The following is a 21,913-nucleotide window of genomic DNA, read 5'->3' as shown; positions in this document are numbered from 1 at the left end:
CAATCCATCATTCCTTGCCAACATCCAAAATTTATTCGTTGGTACTCTATGCCCTGTGAACTTTTTTTTTCTCATGTTTCGATAGAAATGTAACGATAAAAAAAATATCAGAGTTTTTCAAAGTTGGTTTATGATTTTCGTTGCGTACGTCGCGGAGCACTTTGAAAAGCTTCGCGGAGCACGATCTGAAAACGCCTGACTTAGAGGAACTTCGAAGGCAAAGGGGTATAAGTGCTACAGCCTCCCACGATCAGTCTAAGACACCCTGCTAGTCCTGCGGAGGAATACACTTCAGCAAGGATTGCCGATTCCGCGATCACAAATGCCGTGACTGCGGCGAGCAGCGTTATCGAGAGAGGTACGGCGCCTGTTTTGCATCAAAATCATCATCAAGCGTCTTGAGTTTGAGCAAGCAACAGCCGAATAAAAACTCCAAGAAAAAGCGGCAATACTCAGCGAAAACAGTGACAGTCACCGCCAGGGGCGTAAATTCATCAACGTCCGGATCAACGATGTTTCCCTCCGACTCCAGTTGGAAAAGTTAATAACACTTGTCAATAAACCATAAGCAGTACGATGGTGAGATATCACAGTCAAAACGTATCTTAAGAAACATCGTTGAACCCGTTCAAGGCGGTGGCATTGCCTGCTCTGAGCAGGAGCCCATACGGCGTACTCTATGATGCTACTACGTACTGAGGCACATAAGATGGTTTTCAGTGCGTAAACGTCATAAAATTCTTGGTGTTCCGACGCAGAAATCCGTGTTCAGCAAATGTGAGTCTACAATCGATCTTCACTCCTAGGTCACAACCTAACACCGGTACAAGGGTAAATTTCATAATCTTACACAGACAGTCAACGGTGTTATGCATCTTTTGGAAAATCTTCGGGCTGAAATGTAGAGCATCGGACATTCACGATGATTATAAACAGTAGGGGTCCGAGGTGACCTCCTTGGGGTACCCCAGACGGTGTTGCAAACATTTGTGAGCGCGTCTTTCGAATTTTGGTGGAAGCTTGATGGTCCATGAGATATGACTCAATCCACTCGAGAGCCCAAGCCGGAAAATCTTAGTCGATTCAACATTGCACAGGTATTTTGCGTGGCACGCGTTCTAAACCTTTGGATAAGTCAATATAAACTGAATCCACCAGGCAACGTTTCCCCATACTATTACTCAATGAACTTATGATCGGTTAAGGATATTACAGAGATGTAGCACAGTGTTTTAAAAAAGCGGGAGGCTTTTAGTTGGATCGACTTTTTGTAAATATTCTGTTCAGTGAGCAAATTCCGGTGTTTATGCGAACAAATTCACCGATTCAGTTTGATTGGAAACAGTGACACCATAGAAACTCAAATTTATTTATTTATTTATTTATTCTGATCAACAGATCCCATATAGATCCAAATGATGACTTAAAATTAAAATTAAATTAAAACAAAACACTTAGGTCTAGCTACGGGCTCCTCAGCGCACTTAGAACTTTTCTTCGGAAAACATCCCTCGAAACGTCGAAGTCAAAATGCTCGGAAAAGCGGTTGAACGACTTCATTGCACCGATGAGGGCGCTGTTTGCTCCACAATTGTTCATTCGAATGGGAACATACAATTGAAGATCCTGATTTCTGAGACCACGGGGTCGCACACTTAGTGGAATAGCTTCCAGTAAAGTGGGACAGTCGATTCGCGATGTTAAGATATCAAATGGTTTTCTGGTTTTTTAAAATGATCCCAAATTGATGAAGAATCTCGTTTAAAGTTTTCTAGGAGTTATGAGATATGTTGTCGGTAGAGCAGGTCGTTTCGATGTTTGAAGTTGTTTTCCTAGCACCTCAAGTGACCTCTAAGAGCTTCGGTGCTGTTCCTGTTGCCGTTTTTGCGAACTTTTCGTAGCTGGTTTCGTAGTCTTCTTAAATCGGAATTCTACCATGCGTTGTTTGTTTTTTCATTTTTTTTTAAATGATTTGTACGTTTTAAATGTATCAAGAAAGAATTAGGAGCGGATTCTACGTTTTCGGTAGCCTGCAGGGATTCCCAAACGCCGCAGCAACCAAATCATAATCTTATCTGGCAAAATCAAAATCGAGCTCTGAAAAGGATTATTCGAGGGGACTATCGTCTTGGTTGATATAGAGACATAAAATGAATGAAGATGGCCGCTAGGAAAAATCGGAACAGCTGGTTCAAAAATCTTCAGGATACGGGGATTATTTGAAAACGCAAGGTTTAAAAGCGTAAACTGATGTTCGATATGCTTGACGCAAGCCAGATATTTAAAACAAAATTTGGAAACAGTCCAGCCTGACCCAGTTGCCCGGATTTCATTGAAAAAAAAGCCCAGATTTCGCACGGATTTATTCACTTTATTTGACAAATTACACAAAAAATAAACAAATTGTGTTGTAATTTATTTTCTACAATATAGTATCTATTTCTGTAATATAGTATCTGTAAATTTCATTAAAAAGAAGTGAAATCTGTGAAAATTTCCAAAAATCTGTTACCTGTGGTCTTTGTCTCAGATTCGATAACAATAATTTGCTTCAAAATCTATAAAAGTAAAGATTTTTCTGTAATATCGACAACCTTACTTCAAGGGTCCGACACTTGATTTCTTATTTCCAAACATTTTTAAACAAAAAATCATAAGGTTTTGTAAGGGCGTTATCAAAACTTGAAATTCTTAGCGAATTGGATGAGCATTGAGAAAAATCAATTTAAATGATTATACCAACACGACCTAAAAACATGTCGATTTAAAAAATACATCTACTTTTACATCCATTTTACAACGACATCCAATAATGAATTTTATGTGAGGAAATTGAAATTTCTTATGGCGAGGAATTCGACATGCTTTTTCTAAATCTAAGAATTTTCCGAATATTTTATAAAAAATAATAATCTTGGATCTTGAATCTTGAATTATAATTTTAACTGCCAGGCTTGGACTGGAAACTTCTGTTTATAGCTCCGATTTTTTAAGTTTCAATAACCTTACATATTTGTTATTGAACACCCCGATTTAGGATTTTTCAAACTTTTAGTACTTTTGTATTTATGTACAACGGATATGATGAGTGTTTCACTTTAGAGTTCATAACAAAATGTAAACCCAGCCAAAAACTATCAGAACACTCCCAGATGCACGTTCCCTTTCAATTGCAGTATGTACACAAGGATACCTGGATAGGTATTCAATTAAAAGGTAAAATGTGCAACCGAGCGAGAACCCAAAAAAAATTAAATAAACAAGAGACTGATCCCCATTGTAATTGAACGGAAACGGAACGGATCCCGGTGAAAAAAGAAAATAAACGAAACCGATACTCACATTGAGCTCCTCGCCACAGAAGGTCGCCTCGTCCACGCTAAATTGAAGATCTTCGTTCCGGCGTTTTTCCTCACCCAGCTGGGACTCGAGTTTGGCAATTTTGTCCTTCAACTGTTGGAGTCCAGCCCGGAAGTATCGGAATGTATCCCGGATGTTGCACACCCCGATGGATGGTTGGTTGGTTGGGTGGTGTGAATTGGAGTTTGGAGGCAATCGAAAAACGTGTCCATTGTCGCAGCCAAGGGATGGAATGAAAGGAGACAGAACAAAAAAAAAACATACGATTGAAAAAGCGCTTCAAATGAATTCGAAACTATGTTTGTCGATTGTCAACGGGAATTCCTCCCCCGGAAAAAGCAGATGGAATGATTGTCTTTTTTTTCTACCGCCCCCCAACAGATGCTAGGGTTTTTCTGGAGAATTTTACACCAGCTCATATGTGAATCGGAAATCATGGAGACGTCGCCGTTTATTTTCGTCTTAAATCCGGAAGGTGAGTTAATTGGATACGACCTCCTCGACTCCCTGGTAGGTTCACAGGATAAACGAAATACCGAATGCGCATTCTTTGTTCCGGGTTGCTGTTCCCATGGCGGCGATCGGGAACATTTTGAGCTTTCCTGGAAGTAGGGCGTATAAGTAAAAATGTGGAAAAAAAAAGTCAGAAATCGTAGCGATTTACCGTTGTTTGATGTGGCGAATTTCCGTGGAATCGTGTGTGTAATAAACAAGCTCCGGTTGTACTTACCTACCCTTTAGTCGGTGGAAAAGTTCGCGCTGCGGGTGTAATTTTTCGATCAGCTTTGAAACCGGTGAGGTTAAGGTGGGAACGTTTTTTTGATTTTTTCTTCAGAACAGGTTACACAATACTATATGAATCGTATATCAACCGAAATGGTAATTGAAATATAGATTTGGACTACAAATAATGTTTAAATTTTATGTTTTTTATATACAACTGTTGTCTGAACTAAGAACTAAGAACGGTTCACAACAGAAATTGGACACCTTTTTAGGGTGTATGTTAAGTTTTTGAAAAAAAAAAACTTAGGTTTAAGTATCGTAAAAAAGTGTACATTTCAACAAATGTATGAGAATTCAGAGCTCTACGCCTTGTTATTAGAGCGTACGTGATTTTTTAGAAATAGATTTTGTAGAATTTACCACAACTTCGATTGTGACCACTTTTAACTAAATTTACTCGAGTTATCATCCATGGTTTTGGCTTCTGAATGTTTTTCAAGGCGTACCTCGATTACAGGTCAGTCCAATGTAAAAAATGCAGATACTTTCATGCCGTATTTGACACGAATGCCATATCGTTGGTAAAGTGTCGCAATTAAACAAAATAAAAGTTTCATGCCGTGAATACAAATTTAATCATACTGCTTAAAGTTCTAGATATTTAGGGAAGAAAATCGATAGTTTTTAACGACTAAAGGGTGATACGGTCAAAATTTGGTCAAAGGAAAACGCGTGTATCGGTGAAATCGTTTATTTAAACAATTAAATGAAATTTCTTTTTCAAGTTTAATTAGTATAAAATTCAGGAAAAATATTCAGTTAGGCTTCCGCTTTTCCAAATCCGAATTGCCGGGCCTTACGCTTAACCCCTGCCATCAGATTTTGTACAGCCACCTTGTCCACCTTCTTCGCCGCAGAAAGCCAGTTTGCTTTGAAATGCTGCTCGTCCTTAGCAGTTTTTTTTGGTCTTCATTAAATAGGTTCCGCTTGACAATAGCCCAGTATTTCTCAATTGGGCGGAGCTCTGGCGTGTTGGGGGGGAGGGTTCTTGTCCTTGGGAACCACCTGTACGTTGTTGACGGCGTACCACTCCATGGCCTTTTTACCGTAATGGCAAGATGCCAAATCCGGCCAAAACAGTACGGAACAACCGTGTTTATTCAGAAAAGGCAGCAGACGTTTATTCAAACACTCTTTCACGTAAATTTCTTGATTGAAAGTCCCGGAAGCTATGAAAATGCCGCTTTTCAAGCCACAGGTAAAGATGGCTCAAACTTCGTCAGCATCGTCATGTACAGCCTCCGGGATCGCGCTATGGCCGTCGTATTTTGTTTATCATCGCGATTTGGAGTCACTACCTTCTTGTAAATCGATAGTCCGGCTCGTTTTTTTGGCTCGATGCACGGTTGTAGACGATCATCTCGTCTCGGCATCTCGGAGAGAGAGGTTAGGGTTTCGCTTGAAACTACCGGCAACTCTCTTTGTCGTCTCAGCGGCTTCCGGTTTTCGATTTCCCCCCGATCCAGACTTCCTGGCTGTTGACAAACGATCCCCAAACACTTTAATTACATTTGTAACGGTTGATTTGGCAACTTTTAGCGATTTTGCCAGCTTTGCGTGCGAGTAGCTCGCATTTTCGCGATGCGCGAGCAAAATTTTGATAAGCTGCTCTTCTTCCTTGGACGGCATTTTGACAACTGAAGAGTGAATTCCAAAATCAAAATACAAGCAACATTCTACACACGCACACACCTTCAAAATGAGAGTTGTTCAGGTTTATTAAATTCAAAATTGAAAGAAATACGTCAAGTTGATATTGATCAAATTTTGACCGTACCACCCTTTAGGCCCCTGAGAAATAATATCTCGAACAGTTTCACTCTTATTTGAAAGAAGAAGGCGGCTAGAGTAAGGTTGCCAGAATTTTTCCCGAACGTATCCGGACCGAGCAGATCCGGTCAACTGAATCTAAAAACCCGACAAAATTCGAGCATTGAACTTTGGAATTTTGAACCAAAAATCTGGACAATTGTTCAATCAAGAAAAAACACATGAAATTTTTTTTCTATCAAAATCAGCCGATTTTAAATCGAATTTTCAGCCTCCAGAAACCGTTCATGATTATTTAGATAAAATTTGCTAAAAAAGTTCGTTCTTGAACGCAAAAATAAAAAAAATATAATAATTCAATTCTAATTTTTAGTAAATTATGCAAATAAAGTGATAAATCTGGGAATTTTTCAACGAATGTTGAATTTATCATTTTTGTCAAAAATCGGGGCATCCCGGGTAAAACTTGGCAATCTGGCAAACTTACCCTAGAGTAAGCATTGCAATTTTTCTTCCGCATTGGCCTGAGCAAATCAGGACAATTTTATATTGAATTTTTTAACACTGACACTAACTCCTGCCAAAACTTAGCAGAATCCAGTGATTTTTATGAAAGAAATTTAAGCCAAAGTGAGAAAAAATACATTGAATTTTCTTTTTTTTTCAATCGAAATACGTCAACAGCGTTCAAATCGTTTTTCATACTCTTAAAAAACAATTTAGATAAAATACGAATCAGCCAAAGGCCAAAAGTCTCTATAACAAAGTCAAGAAAAATCAGATAAACTAGCTCAAAAATAGAGCCCAATTTTTTGAGTCCACTTTACTCCGGGTTTCGAACATTGCCGATTAAATCCTGCGAATCTGGATTGCCTACCCTACAATAAACAATACGTTACTTTTTCTTATTTGTTGAAAATATTTTTTCTACGAGTTCCTAGCGAATCAAGCCCAAGCATTGTATTTGAATTTAATTTATTATTTGTTTCTCAAATCTTGATACGAAATTATGATTTTAATTGGAGACTCTTTGTAAATTTATTTTTCGGCATATCGGTGAAAAGTAGTTCTGAAATTGATAAATCTGGATAGAGAAGTGAGGAGAAAATTTACAGATGTTGAAAAGAGCGAAAGAGCATTTTTGCGAGGAAACTTATTAACGTACACCATACTTTACCCTGCAACATTTCATTATTTAGGAGAAGTAGTACCGGGATAGAGGTGGCACTACCTCAACCTATACAATGAAATCTGGTTGGTCCGAAGTCTACATGTGGTGAACACGTATACTCCGGACGGGCAAAATATGGCGTACGTTAAGCTCCAGAAAGCTTCCCTATTGCGCGCAATGGTTCCATCGATGCGCTAGCCGTGTTGATATTTCGTTATCACGGCATGAATGCACTGTATGAGTGCTAATCATTAGGGTCAACGGTCCAATTTGGCCAAGCCCGAATTATTTTGAACCATTGATTTGATTTGATTTTTAAAGCCTATTATTATGATTTTTAAGATAAGTTAACCACCGTTAATTAATTTTTGTAAATTTATTTTATTATCCATCTTTATCAATTTCAGAACTACTTTTCACCGATATGCCGAAAAATAAATTTACAAAAATTAATTAACGGTGGTTAACTTATCTTAAAAATTTGAGACTCTGAATCACAATTCCAAATAAAATCTGATTTCGGGTTTAAAATTTTACACTTAAACTCTAATATTTGTATCCTCATGGAATATAATTACTTTTTTTTTAATTTTGGATTCTCCATCTGAAATAATAATGTGACTTCTCAATTTTAATGAGGGAATTATTTATTCTGCTTTTGATGAAGAACATTCCAAGCGATCAATGATGAAATGAAAAACATTTTAATATATATCTATCTTTGATTTTCCTCTAAACTAGAGAATTTTGGATGATGATATTATAAAATTAACGGTGTTTTGAATTTTTTATTTATTAGCTGTAAACAGAGTTATCATTTACGGTTACTTAGTTGATTAACTGGATTAGCGCAATGTTATTTGAAAGAAATATACTGAACTAAATTCTAGTTCCTTCGTATATATTTAATACATATTATTTGGGACATCTTATGAAAAAAAAATCATAGGGGCCTCCTGAAAAAAATATCCCCGGGACCCCCGAGTGTTTAATCCAGCGCTGCTGGTAAGTCAAATCTGGCCAGAGTACCCAGATATAGTTAAAACCTTCCCGGATTTTGTGCAGATTTATTCACATTATTTGCTGAACCAAATAAAAAAATCTTATTCCTCTTTGAAAAGATTAAGTTTTTGTGTTCAAAAACGATGTTTAGAGTTTCTTTAGAGATAAACATAAATATGTTTTTATCTTTAGAAACGCTTTGTAATTCGTTGAAAAATTTAAATTTCAAGTAAATTTATCTCACTTTCTTCTTGGAGAATTGGCAAGATTTTGTTCAGAATTGCTCTATTTTTTTTTAATTTTCTAAAATTCGCTCAGAATTGCCCGTCCTATGTATGATATGCATCAGGTTCAGGATCTTCGCTCTTTTTAACACCTATTTAGAAGATATCTCGCTCAAATTTGACCTTAATCTAATTTGATATCAAATAAGTATTTCCAGATTGGTCCGGCGCCTGTTTCGGCATGTTTTGTCCCAGGTTTCACTGAAATTTATTCTCTTTTTGATAAACCCCATTAAAGTGACAAAATAATCTCAACATCCAGATTTACATATCAGTGGAAAAAGGTCAAAGTTATACCTATAGTTAACTTCCTGAAATTAGGTAGTTATTTCTCTCATCGTAAGTCGACCTTGATCGGGTGTCGCTTTGAATCATTATATGAAATTCGATCATGTTAAATGATTCACAGTAGAGATGTAGCGAATAGTGGTATTCGGCGAACGGCCGAATACCGAATATTGACCTTTTTAATTATTCGGCCAAACGAATATTCGGCTGAATATTCTATTGAGTTTTTAATGAAAAAATAATTAAGGGATTATTTCAATGCTTTCAATTTCTTCCATATGAAGGCCTCTAATGTTTTTAGTTTATTTTCAACCGGATGATAATATCGGATGATGAATTACAAGATTTTTTTAAGTAGGGATCTTTCTGATCTTTAAAATGTCACCCATAACTGAAAAGACATCAGATGACTAGTCGCTTCTAGGGCGTTTATCCCCAAAGACATTGCGTTCCTGTTAAATCTGGGATAAAAATGTCGAAACAGGTACCATGTTATTTGAATTTGCTTCTTTGATATTGAATTAGATGAAGGCCAAATTTGAGCAAGATACATAGTTGTTAAAAGAAAGATAATCTTTAACCTTAAGTAAACTATACTTTCAATCACACGTATCAGAGGTGAACCAGCCTGTAACCATTCCTCTTAAATAAAGACAAAAAAAATCACACGTATCCACATGGTCAGACATTCGAGACGATTTAAAAAAAACATATTAAAAAGGGCAAAATTTATGTTTATTTTGAAATTTTTGAAAAATCATTAATGAACACAAAATCTAAAAGTTTGAAGAAATTTGAGTTTTTTATTTCATTTAGCAAATAATCTGACAACATTCAGGACGTTTTAAACAACATCTGAACATCCCGAACAGATTTGACTTATCTGGAATCTTCACTGGATTTATGGGCAAGCCTAAATTTATCCAGAAAATGTAGAATAAATTAAAATAAAAGAATAAAGCTTTCTCCTGTACGATCTACAGTGAAAATACGCGGATACACCTTAGATGTTTTGCTGAAGCCATAAGTTTTAAATGATTGTGTTGCTTTTAAAACATTACTTTTCAATATTTTATAAATTATTCAAAGTCATTTGAAAAATTTTACAAGTCTGTAGTAGATATTCGGCCTATTCGGCCTATTCGGCCGAATACTTAGCTTAACTATTCGGTGAGCCGAATATTCGGCTTAACGGTTTTTGGCAGTATTCGGCACCGAATATTCGGCCGACCGAATATTCGGTACATCTCTAATTCGCAGAATCCACTTTAAAACAGGGAAACCTGATTATTTGTTTTCCCTGATTGTATCGTTAAAAAACTCGAGAACTATGAACTTTCTTATTCCACATTATAACACTGCTTACTATGATAAATCTTCATTTGTAAGAGGTATTAGAAATGAGATAATCTTCCATATCATTTAAGAGTGCCTAATCGGCATAGCGCTCGGCACCCTTCCAAATAAACGAAATTCAATCTTCCGTATCATGTTAAGTCTGACAAAAAGAAGTTTTGAGAGACTTTTGCTGACGAAGTCACAAGGATAGAAAGTCGGTCTAAATAGTATTAAATCAATAACAAAAATCGAAGGAACGATCACAATCTAAGAAGATTCTAAAGTGTAAAAATTTAAAAGATTTTTATCACAAGTTACATGAGTTTGAATAAAACAAAAAAAATCAAGTAATTTTTTAACGAAAAATTCAATAAAATGAATCATACAAAAATGATAAAATGATCTTCAACAATTAGTTTATTATTCTTGTAATCTTTCGGATATTTGATAAATTTTCCGAAATTTCTATAAAATACTTCAAATTTTATTTATTTTCCTCTTTGGAAATTTCGAATGGGGGGTGACAAAAGAAGAAATCGATGTTTGTTCCGGCCTTTGGACCGAATATTCGTTTATTCGTAGTTGAAAAGGACATTAGTCCAGATTTTTCATTATTTACTAGATTTATGAGAGAAATACTGGAAAATAGTTCAAAGGTTCTCCAAAATATGTAGAAAGTGTCCGTCCCGGGATTTCCCGGGAATCAAATAAATTCGGGAATTCCCGAATTCCGAGAAACGATGAAAAAAATCCTGGAATTCCCGAACATAATAAATCGACCTAAATTTTCGAAAAATTACACAATCTAAATTGGAAAAATAGGTCATAGTCATAGTTAGAAAAAATATAGTTCTACCTTGGTATATGACCGAATTTTTTTTTCTAAAGATTGTTTAAACATGGACACAAAATTGAATCAAAAAAAGGTTAAAGAAAACCTTGCGTTACAAGTGAAAAACAACGAATACGTAAAAGCAATTATAATCAATAAATAAACACGATTAGAAAAGATGGAATGCTCTATTAAGCAATATTAATCATTTAGAACTTTCGTTTCGCACACTGTGGACAGTGGAAATATCATTGGCAGAGGAGTTACACAATTTGAAACATAAGTGCAGTTATCTGAAAATTTACAAGTTAATAAACTTCTATCGATAGTAAAAAGTCTCACTCAATTTTATCCAATTTTTGCAACAAGAAGTAGTCAATTATGTTGATTAATGTTAAATCGTTTTTAAGAGATTTCATAGTTTGATGCATAATAAGTCAGGAAGTGCACCACAATCCCGTAAGAGAAGATGTTACAATTCGGAACGACTGTAAATTCATAAAACAGAGAGTTGATTAGTAGCCCCAACCGATCGAATCCGCTTTTAACCGTTCGTTTCGCGCAACATCCAAGAAACAGTATTAAGTCACATTTATTTTTATTTATTTTTGATTTTAAATAAATCAAAATCAATGTAAAACATAATATATGCATTAAATTTATTGGATCGGCTCAATTGTATTAGTTTAACGCAGTAAAAAAAATCTTTATTTTCCTGCTTAAAACTACCATGATTTTGCCAAGAAATAAATTTTATGCCTTATTATGATAAATTTAATGTTGTTACAATAAAGAATAAGGCTAAAATAAAGTACAGAAAACTATACATCTATGATTTCGTACATATGCAGTGTAAAGAGGTTATAATCTCCTATTTCAAATTTTCTCCCGGGAAAAGCATGATCATATTTCCCGAATTCCGTAAATATGGTCGGGAAATGGACACTCTAATGTAGATACCTGAACTAAAATTTTTGTTCGTTCGCACTGCAAGTGGGGCGAACCACGCATGGCCTACTATTGTGTGGTGGTACTGCAAAGGTGCCAGGTGTCCTGATAAATCAGGATTGGTCCTGATTTTTGAGAGACCATCCTGATTTTTTAAATTGGCCTGAATTATCCTGATTTTTTAAAAATGGTCTTCAAAATGTACTGAATTGTCCTGATTTTCAAAAAATTGAATTTATAGTAAAATCATCAGAATATCGATCCAATCTGTAATAAAATAGTTCCTATTAACAATAAACATTAATAAAATAGTTCAACCGATGATAATCTTCGGTTCAGATGATATTTAAATTGTGTTTTTATATTAACTGCAGGGCAGGCAATTTACTTCTTTCCTCTGTTGCATAAATTAAGGCGTCTAAGGTACCATTATTACGTCTTCATTTATGCAATTTAAGCAGAATTAGAGGTGTCCAGAAAAATCCTGATTTTTTTCTTCATGGTGTGCTGATTTTTGACAAAACCACCTGGCATCCCTGCGTGACTACTACTCTATCTATATCTACTCTATCTATATCTACCACTGGACAGTGGTCAACCACGGAACTTTTATCAGTGAACAGATAGAGCCAAATTTTCTGGTGCTAAGTTTACGCATTTTAGTTTAACTCAAAATTAAGTATGACCGAGGTTCAAAACATAGTTCGATTCTATGAACTTAAAGCTTTAGTACCCTTTTTCCCCCTTGCGATGGTTCAAAACGGAGTTCGAACTGCGAACTCAAAATTGATCCCTTTTTTCCTTCGGCGAGGGAGCAAAGCTGAGTTCGACCTTATGAACTAAAAATTGAACTCTCTTTGTTGGACTGAAAATACTTAGCGAGTTCAGTTCGAACCGGAACAGCAACCAACGAACACGACGCAAAATTTTGTCGTTCCGGAACAATAACCGGAAATTCATAATGGAATGTCCACCGTGTCAGTGTAAAATTCTGTCCGTCATTGTCATTATATGGTGAGCGGCTTGGAATGTCCGGAAATTTCCGGATGTTATTTACTTCCCGTGGGAAGTAACATCCGGAAGTTTTCTTTGACCGGGAGTGTCAAACCGCTCCGTAATTGCAATGCAATGTACCGGAACAGCAACATCCGGGTACAAAAAATTTTAATCATCCTTTAATTCCCTGAAAATAAACAACCCTCGAATAAATAATATTGAGTATGCCTATCAGAACTTAGTTTTGCGATTGCCCAGTCGAACTCAAAGTTGAGAGCTGCCACTGAAGTGCTGTTTTGAATCAAAACTACTTTATTTTGAGATTAAAAAAAGGAGCGTGTTTAAGCCAGCTGTTTTTGATGCATCTTTACCGAAGACATTACACACATACGACCATTTGTAAGCGAGTTATGATTTTTTAAATGCCAGAATACTGGCTGAATAATATTTAATTAGGATGTGGCGAAAATATCAGTATTCTGGCTCAAACTTTTGTGAATGAAACCATACAAGAAACATGTTTTCTAAGCATTTGTATGAAACCGAAATGCGCACATTTTTTTTTCTCAAAGCACACACTTGTATCTGGAGGCGATCATTAGTTATATGGGATTTTTCAGAAAAAAAAACTTGTACTATTTTATGACGGTATTATTTAGTTCAAATATCAAATGTATGATTGTGAAATTATGGGAGATAGGAATTTTGTTTTTAATCAAGAAAAAAAATCCAAATCAACACATTTAAAGACTCTCAGAAAGAGAACTGAGAACATGTGCTTTCTCGTATAAAAGTCAAATTTTTATCATTTTGTTATTGTCTGAGCCCATTGCAATGCTTGAATAAACGATTTAGCACATTTCTCTCGCTTTTAGTCAAATTTGAAAAAAAAAAAGTTAATTATTTTCAATTATTTTTAAATTTTACTAAATATGGCAATTCAGTTGAAACAAAATGCGACATCTTATTTGACATGGAGTATATAAATTTAAATTTAGCTTCATAATAATGCTAATTATCTAAAATCATCGAACAAATTAGTTGAAATATCATGATTTGATTGTGAGAGGATTGAAAACTCTATTGAATCGGGAGATTGAGTTCAACGCCAAAACTCTGATAAGAGAATCCTGTACAGTAAAATACTATTTCAACCTTGAAACAACTGCATACAATTTCAAATACATTTCCTAAACCACGTCTAAATAAATTCGCTGATTCTTCCTGGCACAATATGTGTCATCTATGCTCGACTCGTTTCAGCATAATCCAGTGCACTTGCACAGCGTTTCGATAGCTTTGTTTCTTTTTGGTCCCGTTTCATACATGATTTTGAAACAATTTTTCCCATAGCTCGACATAAATTGGCATCTGGAATTCGATAAACCAGTCACATCCCCATCCCTCGAAACCTATCATCTCATTCGGGTCCGGGGAAAACCGCACATTATGTGATTTTAAGAGAAGTTTTCTCCCGAAATCGAACGTTGGTTGAGAAAATCGACGTACTGGCTGGCTGGCTGGCTGAGTGCAACAAGCAGGGCGATCCTAGGGTAAATGAACTGAAATGGTAATTTAGACAAAACAAAAAAAAAGCGAATTTCCAAAATCAAACGGAATAAGAAAAAAAAAAACAAATTCTAACCTCTTTTGATGATGGTAATCGATACCGAACCGTCGGAAGAAGGTCATTTTTTTAAAATAAAATTCACATTGATTTCCCTTTGAAAAACAAAACCTAATTTGTCCTAACAGCACACTATATATTTTTAAAAACGATTATTCTTTAGCAAAAACGGTAACGAACCCTTGTTTTGGTGATCCATTTCGGGCCACGGATTTATGTTCACCCGATGCGACATTTGGGTTTTGCCTCTCTAGGATCTCGCTGATGTGAAATTTTTGTAACCTGCCAGTGTTCGATACAAGTGCTTGATTCTGTTTCGTACGATTTCATCCTCTGTTTTCATCGAGATGAAAATACGCTGTGGTGTTTAAAGAGGTATGATGGGGTTCCCTGATACTTTAGAATTGTATGTATAGAAAGTAATACCGTATTTGTTTTCTCCCCTCGATCAGTGTTCCACCTTACCCGACAAAAACAAACACAAATCGTCGCCAGTGTATTGCTACCTCACTCACTCACACGCTCTCTCGCAACACTGGCAAAATTATCGGTGGGCCACCGTCCGTAAGCAGAACTACACCAGGTCAAAACCAGTGCAACACCGTCCGAATAAACAAACAGTTTGACAGTACCTAGTGGTGCACCAGTGCAACACTCGGCATAAACAAATACAGTATAAGAAATATAAAATTTTGAATTTGTCTGTTTATCTCAGTAATTTCCAAACATATGTTTCTTTTTTTTTCTCAAAATGCAGATTTCAAATCGTAATCCTAGATGGAGTTTCTCGTTCGTAAAAAAAATAACACAATACCAAAAATTGCAATCCAGATTTTTTGAAATTATGATGTTTAAATATGTTAATTCAAACTAGATTGCAATACATTTTTTTGAATTCTAATTACATTCAAGCACAAGGCGAAAAAGTGTTATTTATTGTAATGCACCTTTTGTATATGTTTTCTTAACTGTTTTAAGTTTTCAGAAACGCGAAAATGTAACTTATTCTCAGAATTTTCAAACAACCGAACATTCTCAAAAAAAAAAAATGAGCGTAAAATTTTCCACAATTATGTATATACTTTGTCATCAAAGTAAAAATTGTAACTACATTATTCACTCGATTATGAGGTTCTGACAATTCCATTTGAAATAAAAAAAAATCCAATTACGAATGTTAGTCAGTCAATTGCAGTGTGTCAGTAAACACATTTTTATTTTGTATTGTAAACAAAAAGGCATCCAGCCCTCTCCTCTCTTATGGCATCGGCAACTGTTTTTTTCTTCATTCAGATTCAATTCAGAGGATACAAAGCTTCGGTTTTTCATTCGATGTTATATACCAACGACCAATGCACAACTCGGTGCATTTGGAGTTCCTCGTCAAAACCCCCCATAGATATTTCTGCTGCACTTGAAGGGTCTAATTGGTTCGTTATCATAGCGATAGTAATCGACTGGTTTTTGTTTCGCCGATGTTGTTCTGCTTTCAACAACGGATTCGCTTTTTGCCAGTATTCTAAATTGATTGAATGATATTTTTTGCTCTGTGATTTGTGCTTCAGAAATGATCTGTAGTATCCATGGTGCGATGTTTTTCAATTGATTGGATTAATTTCAATAACTAGTGAGCTATTATTGAAATTGGAAACGAATGGGTTTAAAATGGCTAAACTTAATATCAGTTGATTTTTTTTTATTCTATTCATTTTTAATTTAACAATAATATTGCGCTAACTTTTCGGATTTCAATGAGGAAAACTAATTATCAATAAGAATTCGTTTCATTATTTTCTGTTCAAGGATGAGCCTGCGCTCAAAAAAAAATCCAATAGATTTTATATGTTTGTACATTAGACAGAGTCGATTTGGGGTCATTTTTAAATTTCTCAAACCCTGGGGCCTCAAAAGCTTCGTTTTTGATTCAAGACTCATCCATGATTTTTGACAGAATTTTCAAGTAACGTTTACATGAGTAAATTTAAACTTTTATGTATGTATGGGAAAATTGAATATTTTGTTCTGAAAAATCGGCTCTGTTTTTGTTTTTTCTCTGGATCCGAACCTGCAACTGAATTTTGTGCCAATTTATAATTCATTGAAGGAAATTTTCCGTTGAACAACTTTATCTTAGACGGTATTAGACAAAAAAGTTATAAGCTGTTGAATATGGGTATTTCTTTTTGCATTGAAAAACTATGAATTCATCTGACATCACTGCTGGTGTCTATCGAGATATTGCATTACTACACGCAAAATAATTTTCACTTAAAAAATAAGTGATATCTGTAGTAAATTCTCGCCATACGTAATTTCATTTGAATTTTAAGTGATGGGTCAAGTGAATTCACTTAAGTGACCGATCAAATGAATTACACTATGACGTTCGAGTGAAATTTATCTGAATTTCTAAGTAAGTTTCTAGTTAATTATCTCTCGCGTTTTTAAATAAAAGAACATTTATAGAACACCACTTCGATTTCAAATACTTACATTACGCTTTCGCCATAAATTTATTGATTGGAAAATTCCATCGTAATCCCAAGGCAGATCGGTTACTGCGGATAGTGCGACTTCTAAATCTTCCCTGCTGCAAACCAGAAAATCTGTTCAGTTCAACCCATAAGCTGAAACATGATAACACCTTTAAATAACTTTTTCTTACATCACGTTTAACACAAACTACCGCCAAAATCGCCTAGTAAAGAATTGGGAAAATCCAAATCCAGCATAAGCTTTAAGCGCTGCTCTTAAGAATTTGCCATTTTGAACTCTGAAAATTAACACAATTACAAACCAACATTCACTTGAAATTCAAGTGATGGGAAAGTGAATATTTTTTCTCACTTCAAATTCAAGTGACGACTGAAGTGAATGTGGATGAATTCACTTGAAATTTAAGTGACTGTCAAGTGAAATAAATATTTCGCACTTGAATAAGAGATAATCAATGGATCCTTGTTTTTAAGTGAAAAATCATGGGTATTTTAAGAGTGAATTTGGCTTCAGTGTACTTTTAAAGCAACTTTGCTAGATACCAGCAATGATGTCAGTTGAATTTATTGTTTTTCAATGTCAAAAAACGAACCTTTATTCAACAGCTTATTGCTTTTTTGACTACGTTAGTTACGGTCTTTGACAAAATTGTTCAGCGGAAAATTTCCTTCAATTAATTTATAAATTAACACAAAACCCATTAGTAAGTTTGGTTCCAAAGAAGGAACAAAAATGATGTTGATTTTTCAGAACAAAATATTCAATTTTTTGCGTACAAACATCATATTTTTAATTTACTCAAGTAAACGCTACTTAAAAATTCTGCAAAAAATCACGGAGTTTTGAGCCAAAACGAAGTTTTGAGCCAAAACGAAGTTTTGAAACTCCAAATCGATTCAGGTTAATGAACTTATCTTGAACACAGGAAACGAGGCGTTTACCAAGTGAAATATCATTGAAAATTAAGTAGAAAATATATTTTAGCAAAAACATCTGATTTTTGCACTTTACTGACACTCCGAATGATTGAATAAACTGAATGAAACATTGAATGATAATTAATTTCGGATCAACGTACAGTACCGTTCATAATTGCATAGAAATTGAAAGCACGCACACTGTCACTTCGACTTTGATCTTCCATAACTTTTTGCTCTGATGGTATTTTTTGATCAAATTTTATGCGTTAAATAGATCAACTATCATACTATTCTATCACAAAATTTGAGCTTTCTGGAGTTTTTGTGGCCTGAGATACAGAAATTCTACGAAAATCGGTCTTTTTGGACTTTTACCATTTAAACTGCAATAATACTGCAATATCTCAGAAACAACGCTACATTTTTTATTGAAATTTTGCAGAGTGATTGTTAAAATATAAAGCTAGTATGTCTGAAGTTTTTGAAAAGTTCAATCTATGGGATCAAAAGTTACGTGAAGTACAATATTTCAGGTATGAACCTATAAATGTGATTTCTATAGAATTTTCGACGAATGTTTTCATAGGAAATCCTATTTCATGTTTAACAACCAGTAATTCTTTTTCACACAAAAAATCAAAACAATATCGCGAGATTCTGATTTCAAAACACAAATAGATCATTTATTCTTTTCTTCATTGCTTTTGCCAGACATTTTTTGACTGATTTTTGGTTAGAAACGATAATGTTCTTAAGAATCGTCCTAAATTCTATAGAAATCGCATTTTTAGGTTCATGCCTGAAATATTGTACCTCGCGTAACTTTTGATCCCATTAATAGAACTTTTCAAAAACTTCAGACATGCTAACTTAATATTTCAACAATCATTCTGAAAAATTTCAACAAAAAATGTAGCGTTGTTTCTGAGATATTGCAGTTTGAATGGTAAAAGTCCAAAAAGACCGATTTTCGTACACCCAAAATTCAGCCTCTGTGTCAATGGCGTGTAGTCAATTACATAGCGTCATTGGTACAAGAAGATAACGCGATCGGTGCTGATTCGATTTGCTCCCACCGGCATTAATCTCCCAAGTTAACCGAATTGCGTATGTCTGAAAGAAACAAAATAAAAACGCTTTCACGTCCCTCCCTATCGCATCACAAGACGAAGAAGGATGGAAATAAATACCGGCCAACACCAGGCAGCCAGCGAACCGAGCACTGTGCGTGTGAATGTAGCAAAAGCAACAACAAAAACATCCTTCTAATTCAATCCCTTCAATCTACCGGCAAACAACCACGGCCGAGCTGTGCGTGTGTATGCAGTAAAAGCAACAACAAAAAAAAACATTCCTTCAATTCAATTCGCCGGCAAACAACCACGGCTAAGCTGTGCGTGTGTATGTAGCAAAAGCAACAAGAATATATTCCTTCAATTTACCGGCAAACAAGCACCGGCCAAGCTGCCCGGCTTTAGCAGCTGTGTATATGTAGCGTGTGTATGTAATAGCAGGCAGTAAGCAAAGCACAGTTCTCATTCAATGGGTTTCCCGTTTCCTCCACTCCCGTTCCCTTTCCCGTTTTCATCGCAAGACAAATGAATACCTTGAAAGGAGGCCAAACGCCGGGAAGCCACTGTCGTGCGTTTCTTTTGTGATTGATCGGCGGCAGAATGCCTATGACAAATATCCCTCTTCCTGCATGAAGCTCAAATAGTACACTGGTTAAGATGTCGGTCTGGCAAGACCATTTGGTTAGTGAATTGAGTTCGATTCTCCCTACGGGGCGCTATGGTTTATATTTTTATTTTCTTGTTTCTGGGATGAATTATCCAATAGGAACGAAATCCCATAAAATGTTTTTCTTGTTTTGCTTGAATGTAGTGGTCATGCATCATTTTAGTTGGGAGCCGAGTCCTTATGCCAGTTACGGTTTTTCAAACATATCATCTTCGGCACAGTGCACATTTCAGCGCATTATCGGCACAGAGATGTGCTAAATAGGCATTGGATTTTTGCAACCTCTTCTATGGGTGTAGAATTACTGTATCTCAAACCACAAAAACTCCAGAAAGCTCAAATTTTGTGATAAAATAGTATGATAGTTGATCTATCAGGGTGTCGACTCATATCTGGTAATAAAATTCCCTGATTTTCCCTGATTTTCCAGTCGTGTTTCCAGAAAATTCCAGGTTTGAAAAACAACCTGAGGAAGCAACTTGAAGTTATAAAAAATATATTTCCCACGAAAATAAACGCACAGAAAGCTTTGAGTCGAGAATTTTAATTTATTACGATAATTTTAATGGAAGTATTATTTGTGATATTAAACATTTTAAGATAAGTCAACCAGTACGGATCCACTTGTAGAAATTTTTATGATTTTAGCATAACAATTTTCTCTTGCAAGCTATCAGCCTTCTTCTGTGCGTCTTCCAAAATTTTCCTCCGTTTCACCTCAAGCGATTTTGCTTCCGCTTCTCGATGACGCTTCATCAGCTTTGTTTGGTCTGATTCAAGAGCTTCCTTTTTGCGGCGATCTTTGTGAATTTAGTGAACGGCGTGTGAATTTCGAACTCTCTGAATAAGTTTGTTAAAAATTTGGACTGATTTTATCCCTCCAGCATAAAAACAGCATCATAGATTTGTCGTTTAGCCACCACTGATTCTTCACGCATATATTCGAAGAGACATTCGGGATTTACTGAAAAAAAACGTTCATCATTCGCGTTGCCATGTGAAAGACAGCAGATCATTTTGACGATGTTGAAGAATTCTGGATACTTGGCATTTGCTAGCACTCCACTCCAAAAATGATCCAGCCTTTCATTGCGGTCATAATTATTAAATTTATCGCCTCTGGCAATCACTCCGGAATACTGCTTTACTGCTAAATCTGCCGAGGATCCACTAACGCGTCCAGTATCTGTCAATATACCTAGTCAAAGTTTTCTCAAATCGTTTTTTGGTCAATTTGGTATCGCTGCTGATAACTGCCGGATCAAGGCAAGAGGCGGCCTTGGTGAGAGGATAAGTTAATGACGATCGCTTCATTAACTTAAGTACAATTGCCTCCTTTGCATTCGATACGAAATTGCAGAACTTGCTTTTCGTTGAGCTAAGAATATTTTTTCATAGCATTCTTAGTGTCATATCCGAGAACAATGTCTTTCAATGGTAATCAAAAAATCAAAGGGCTAACGATAATTACATGAGCAACGTACACTGAAGTAAATTTTTAAGCAGATAATAAACTATGACGTTTAAATTTCTTCAAATAAAATCAGGATCATTATTTTTTCCCTGATTGGTGGAAAAATTCCCTGATATTCCCTGATTTTCCCTGATGCAAATTGAATTCCCTGATTTTCCCTGATTTTCCAGGTTTTTCCAGGTAGTCGACACCCTGTCTATTTAACGCATAAAATTTGATCAAAAAATATCATCAGAGTAAAAAGTTATGGAAGTTCAAAGACAAAGTAACAGTACGCGTGCTTTCAATTTCTATACAATTATGAACGGTACTGTATGTATTTATTTTCCAACCTTTTCTGTCAGTATTCGATTTAGTAAAAGAACGATTATTCGTTGCAAGGCTCTTATGGGTTTCGAGCAGTATGACATAAGAGAAACAAAAGTAAAACTAAATATCAGTATATGTACTTTCTTCTATAAATGAAAAAAAAAAACTAACAATTCGCTTGAGGGTTTCACAACTTATCTCAAAATTTTCCAAAAAACATTCGATTTTAGCACATTTTAAATGAGTCTTTTTTTTAAGTGTTTTTTTTTTCATGATTTCGATATGATAATTTTGAAATATTGTTCGTTTTAGGACTCCACATAAATCTATGTGGAAATAAATTTAAATTGCGTACAAGCAATACCATATTGCATTGAAAATTACTATTTGAATAATGCCAAATCTCTGGAGCCACCCTTTTGCTTCAAACAAAATATTATACAATTCATTATCATACCAAATTTCTTTTAATACTATTTATGATACTATTTCCTGCTCCTAAATCCTAAGTCAGGAAAACAGATTTTTTTTTTAAACTATAATAGATATGGTAAAATGATTGATATTTTTAA

At 35.3% G+C, this 21,913-nt stretch overlaps 1 protein-coding gene across 6 annotated transcripts in view; it reads right to left on the bottom strand.

The window, feature by feature from the left end:
- Positions 1-21,913, bottom strand: part of LOC129743123 (restin homolog) — a 126,343-nt gene that overhangs the window by 20,898 nt on the left and 83,532 nt on the right. For all 6 annotated transcript variants that reach the window (XM_055735084.1, XM_055735085.1, XM_055735087.1 and 3 more), the window contains one exon: positions 3,343-3,453. In XM_055735084.1, coding sequence (XP_055591059.1) covers positions 3,343-3,453 — 111 coding nt within the window. The remainder of the gene's footprint in view (positions 1-3,342; positions 3,454-21,913) is intronic.

This window comes from Uranotaenia lowii, chromosome 2 (assembly GCF_029784155.1).
Source record: "Uranotaenia lowii strain MFRU-FL chromosome 2, ASM2978415v1, whole genome shotgun sequence".
Lineage (NCBI taxonomy): Eukaryota > Metazoa > Arthropoda > Insecta > Diptera > Culicidae > Uranotaenia > Uranotaenia lowii.
This window is presented reverse-complemented; position numbering and strand designations above follow the sequence as displayed.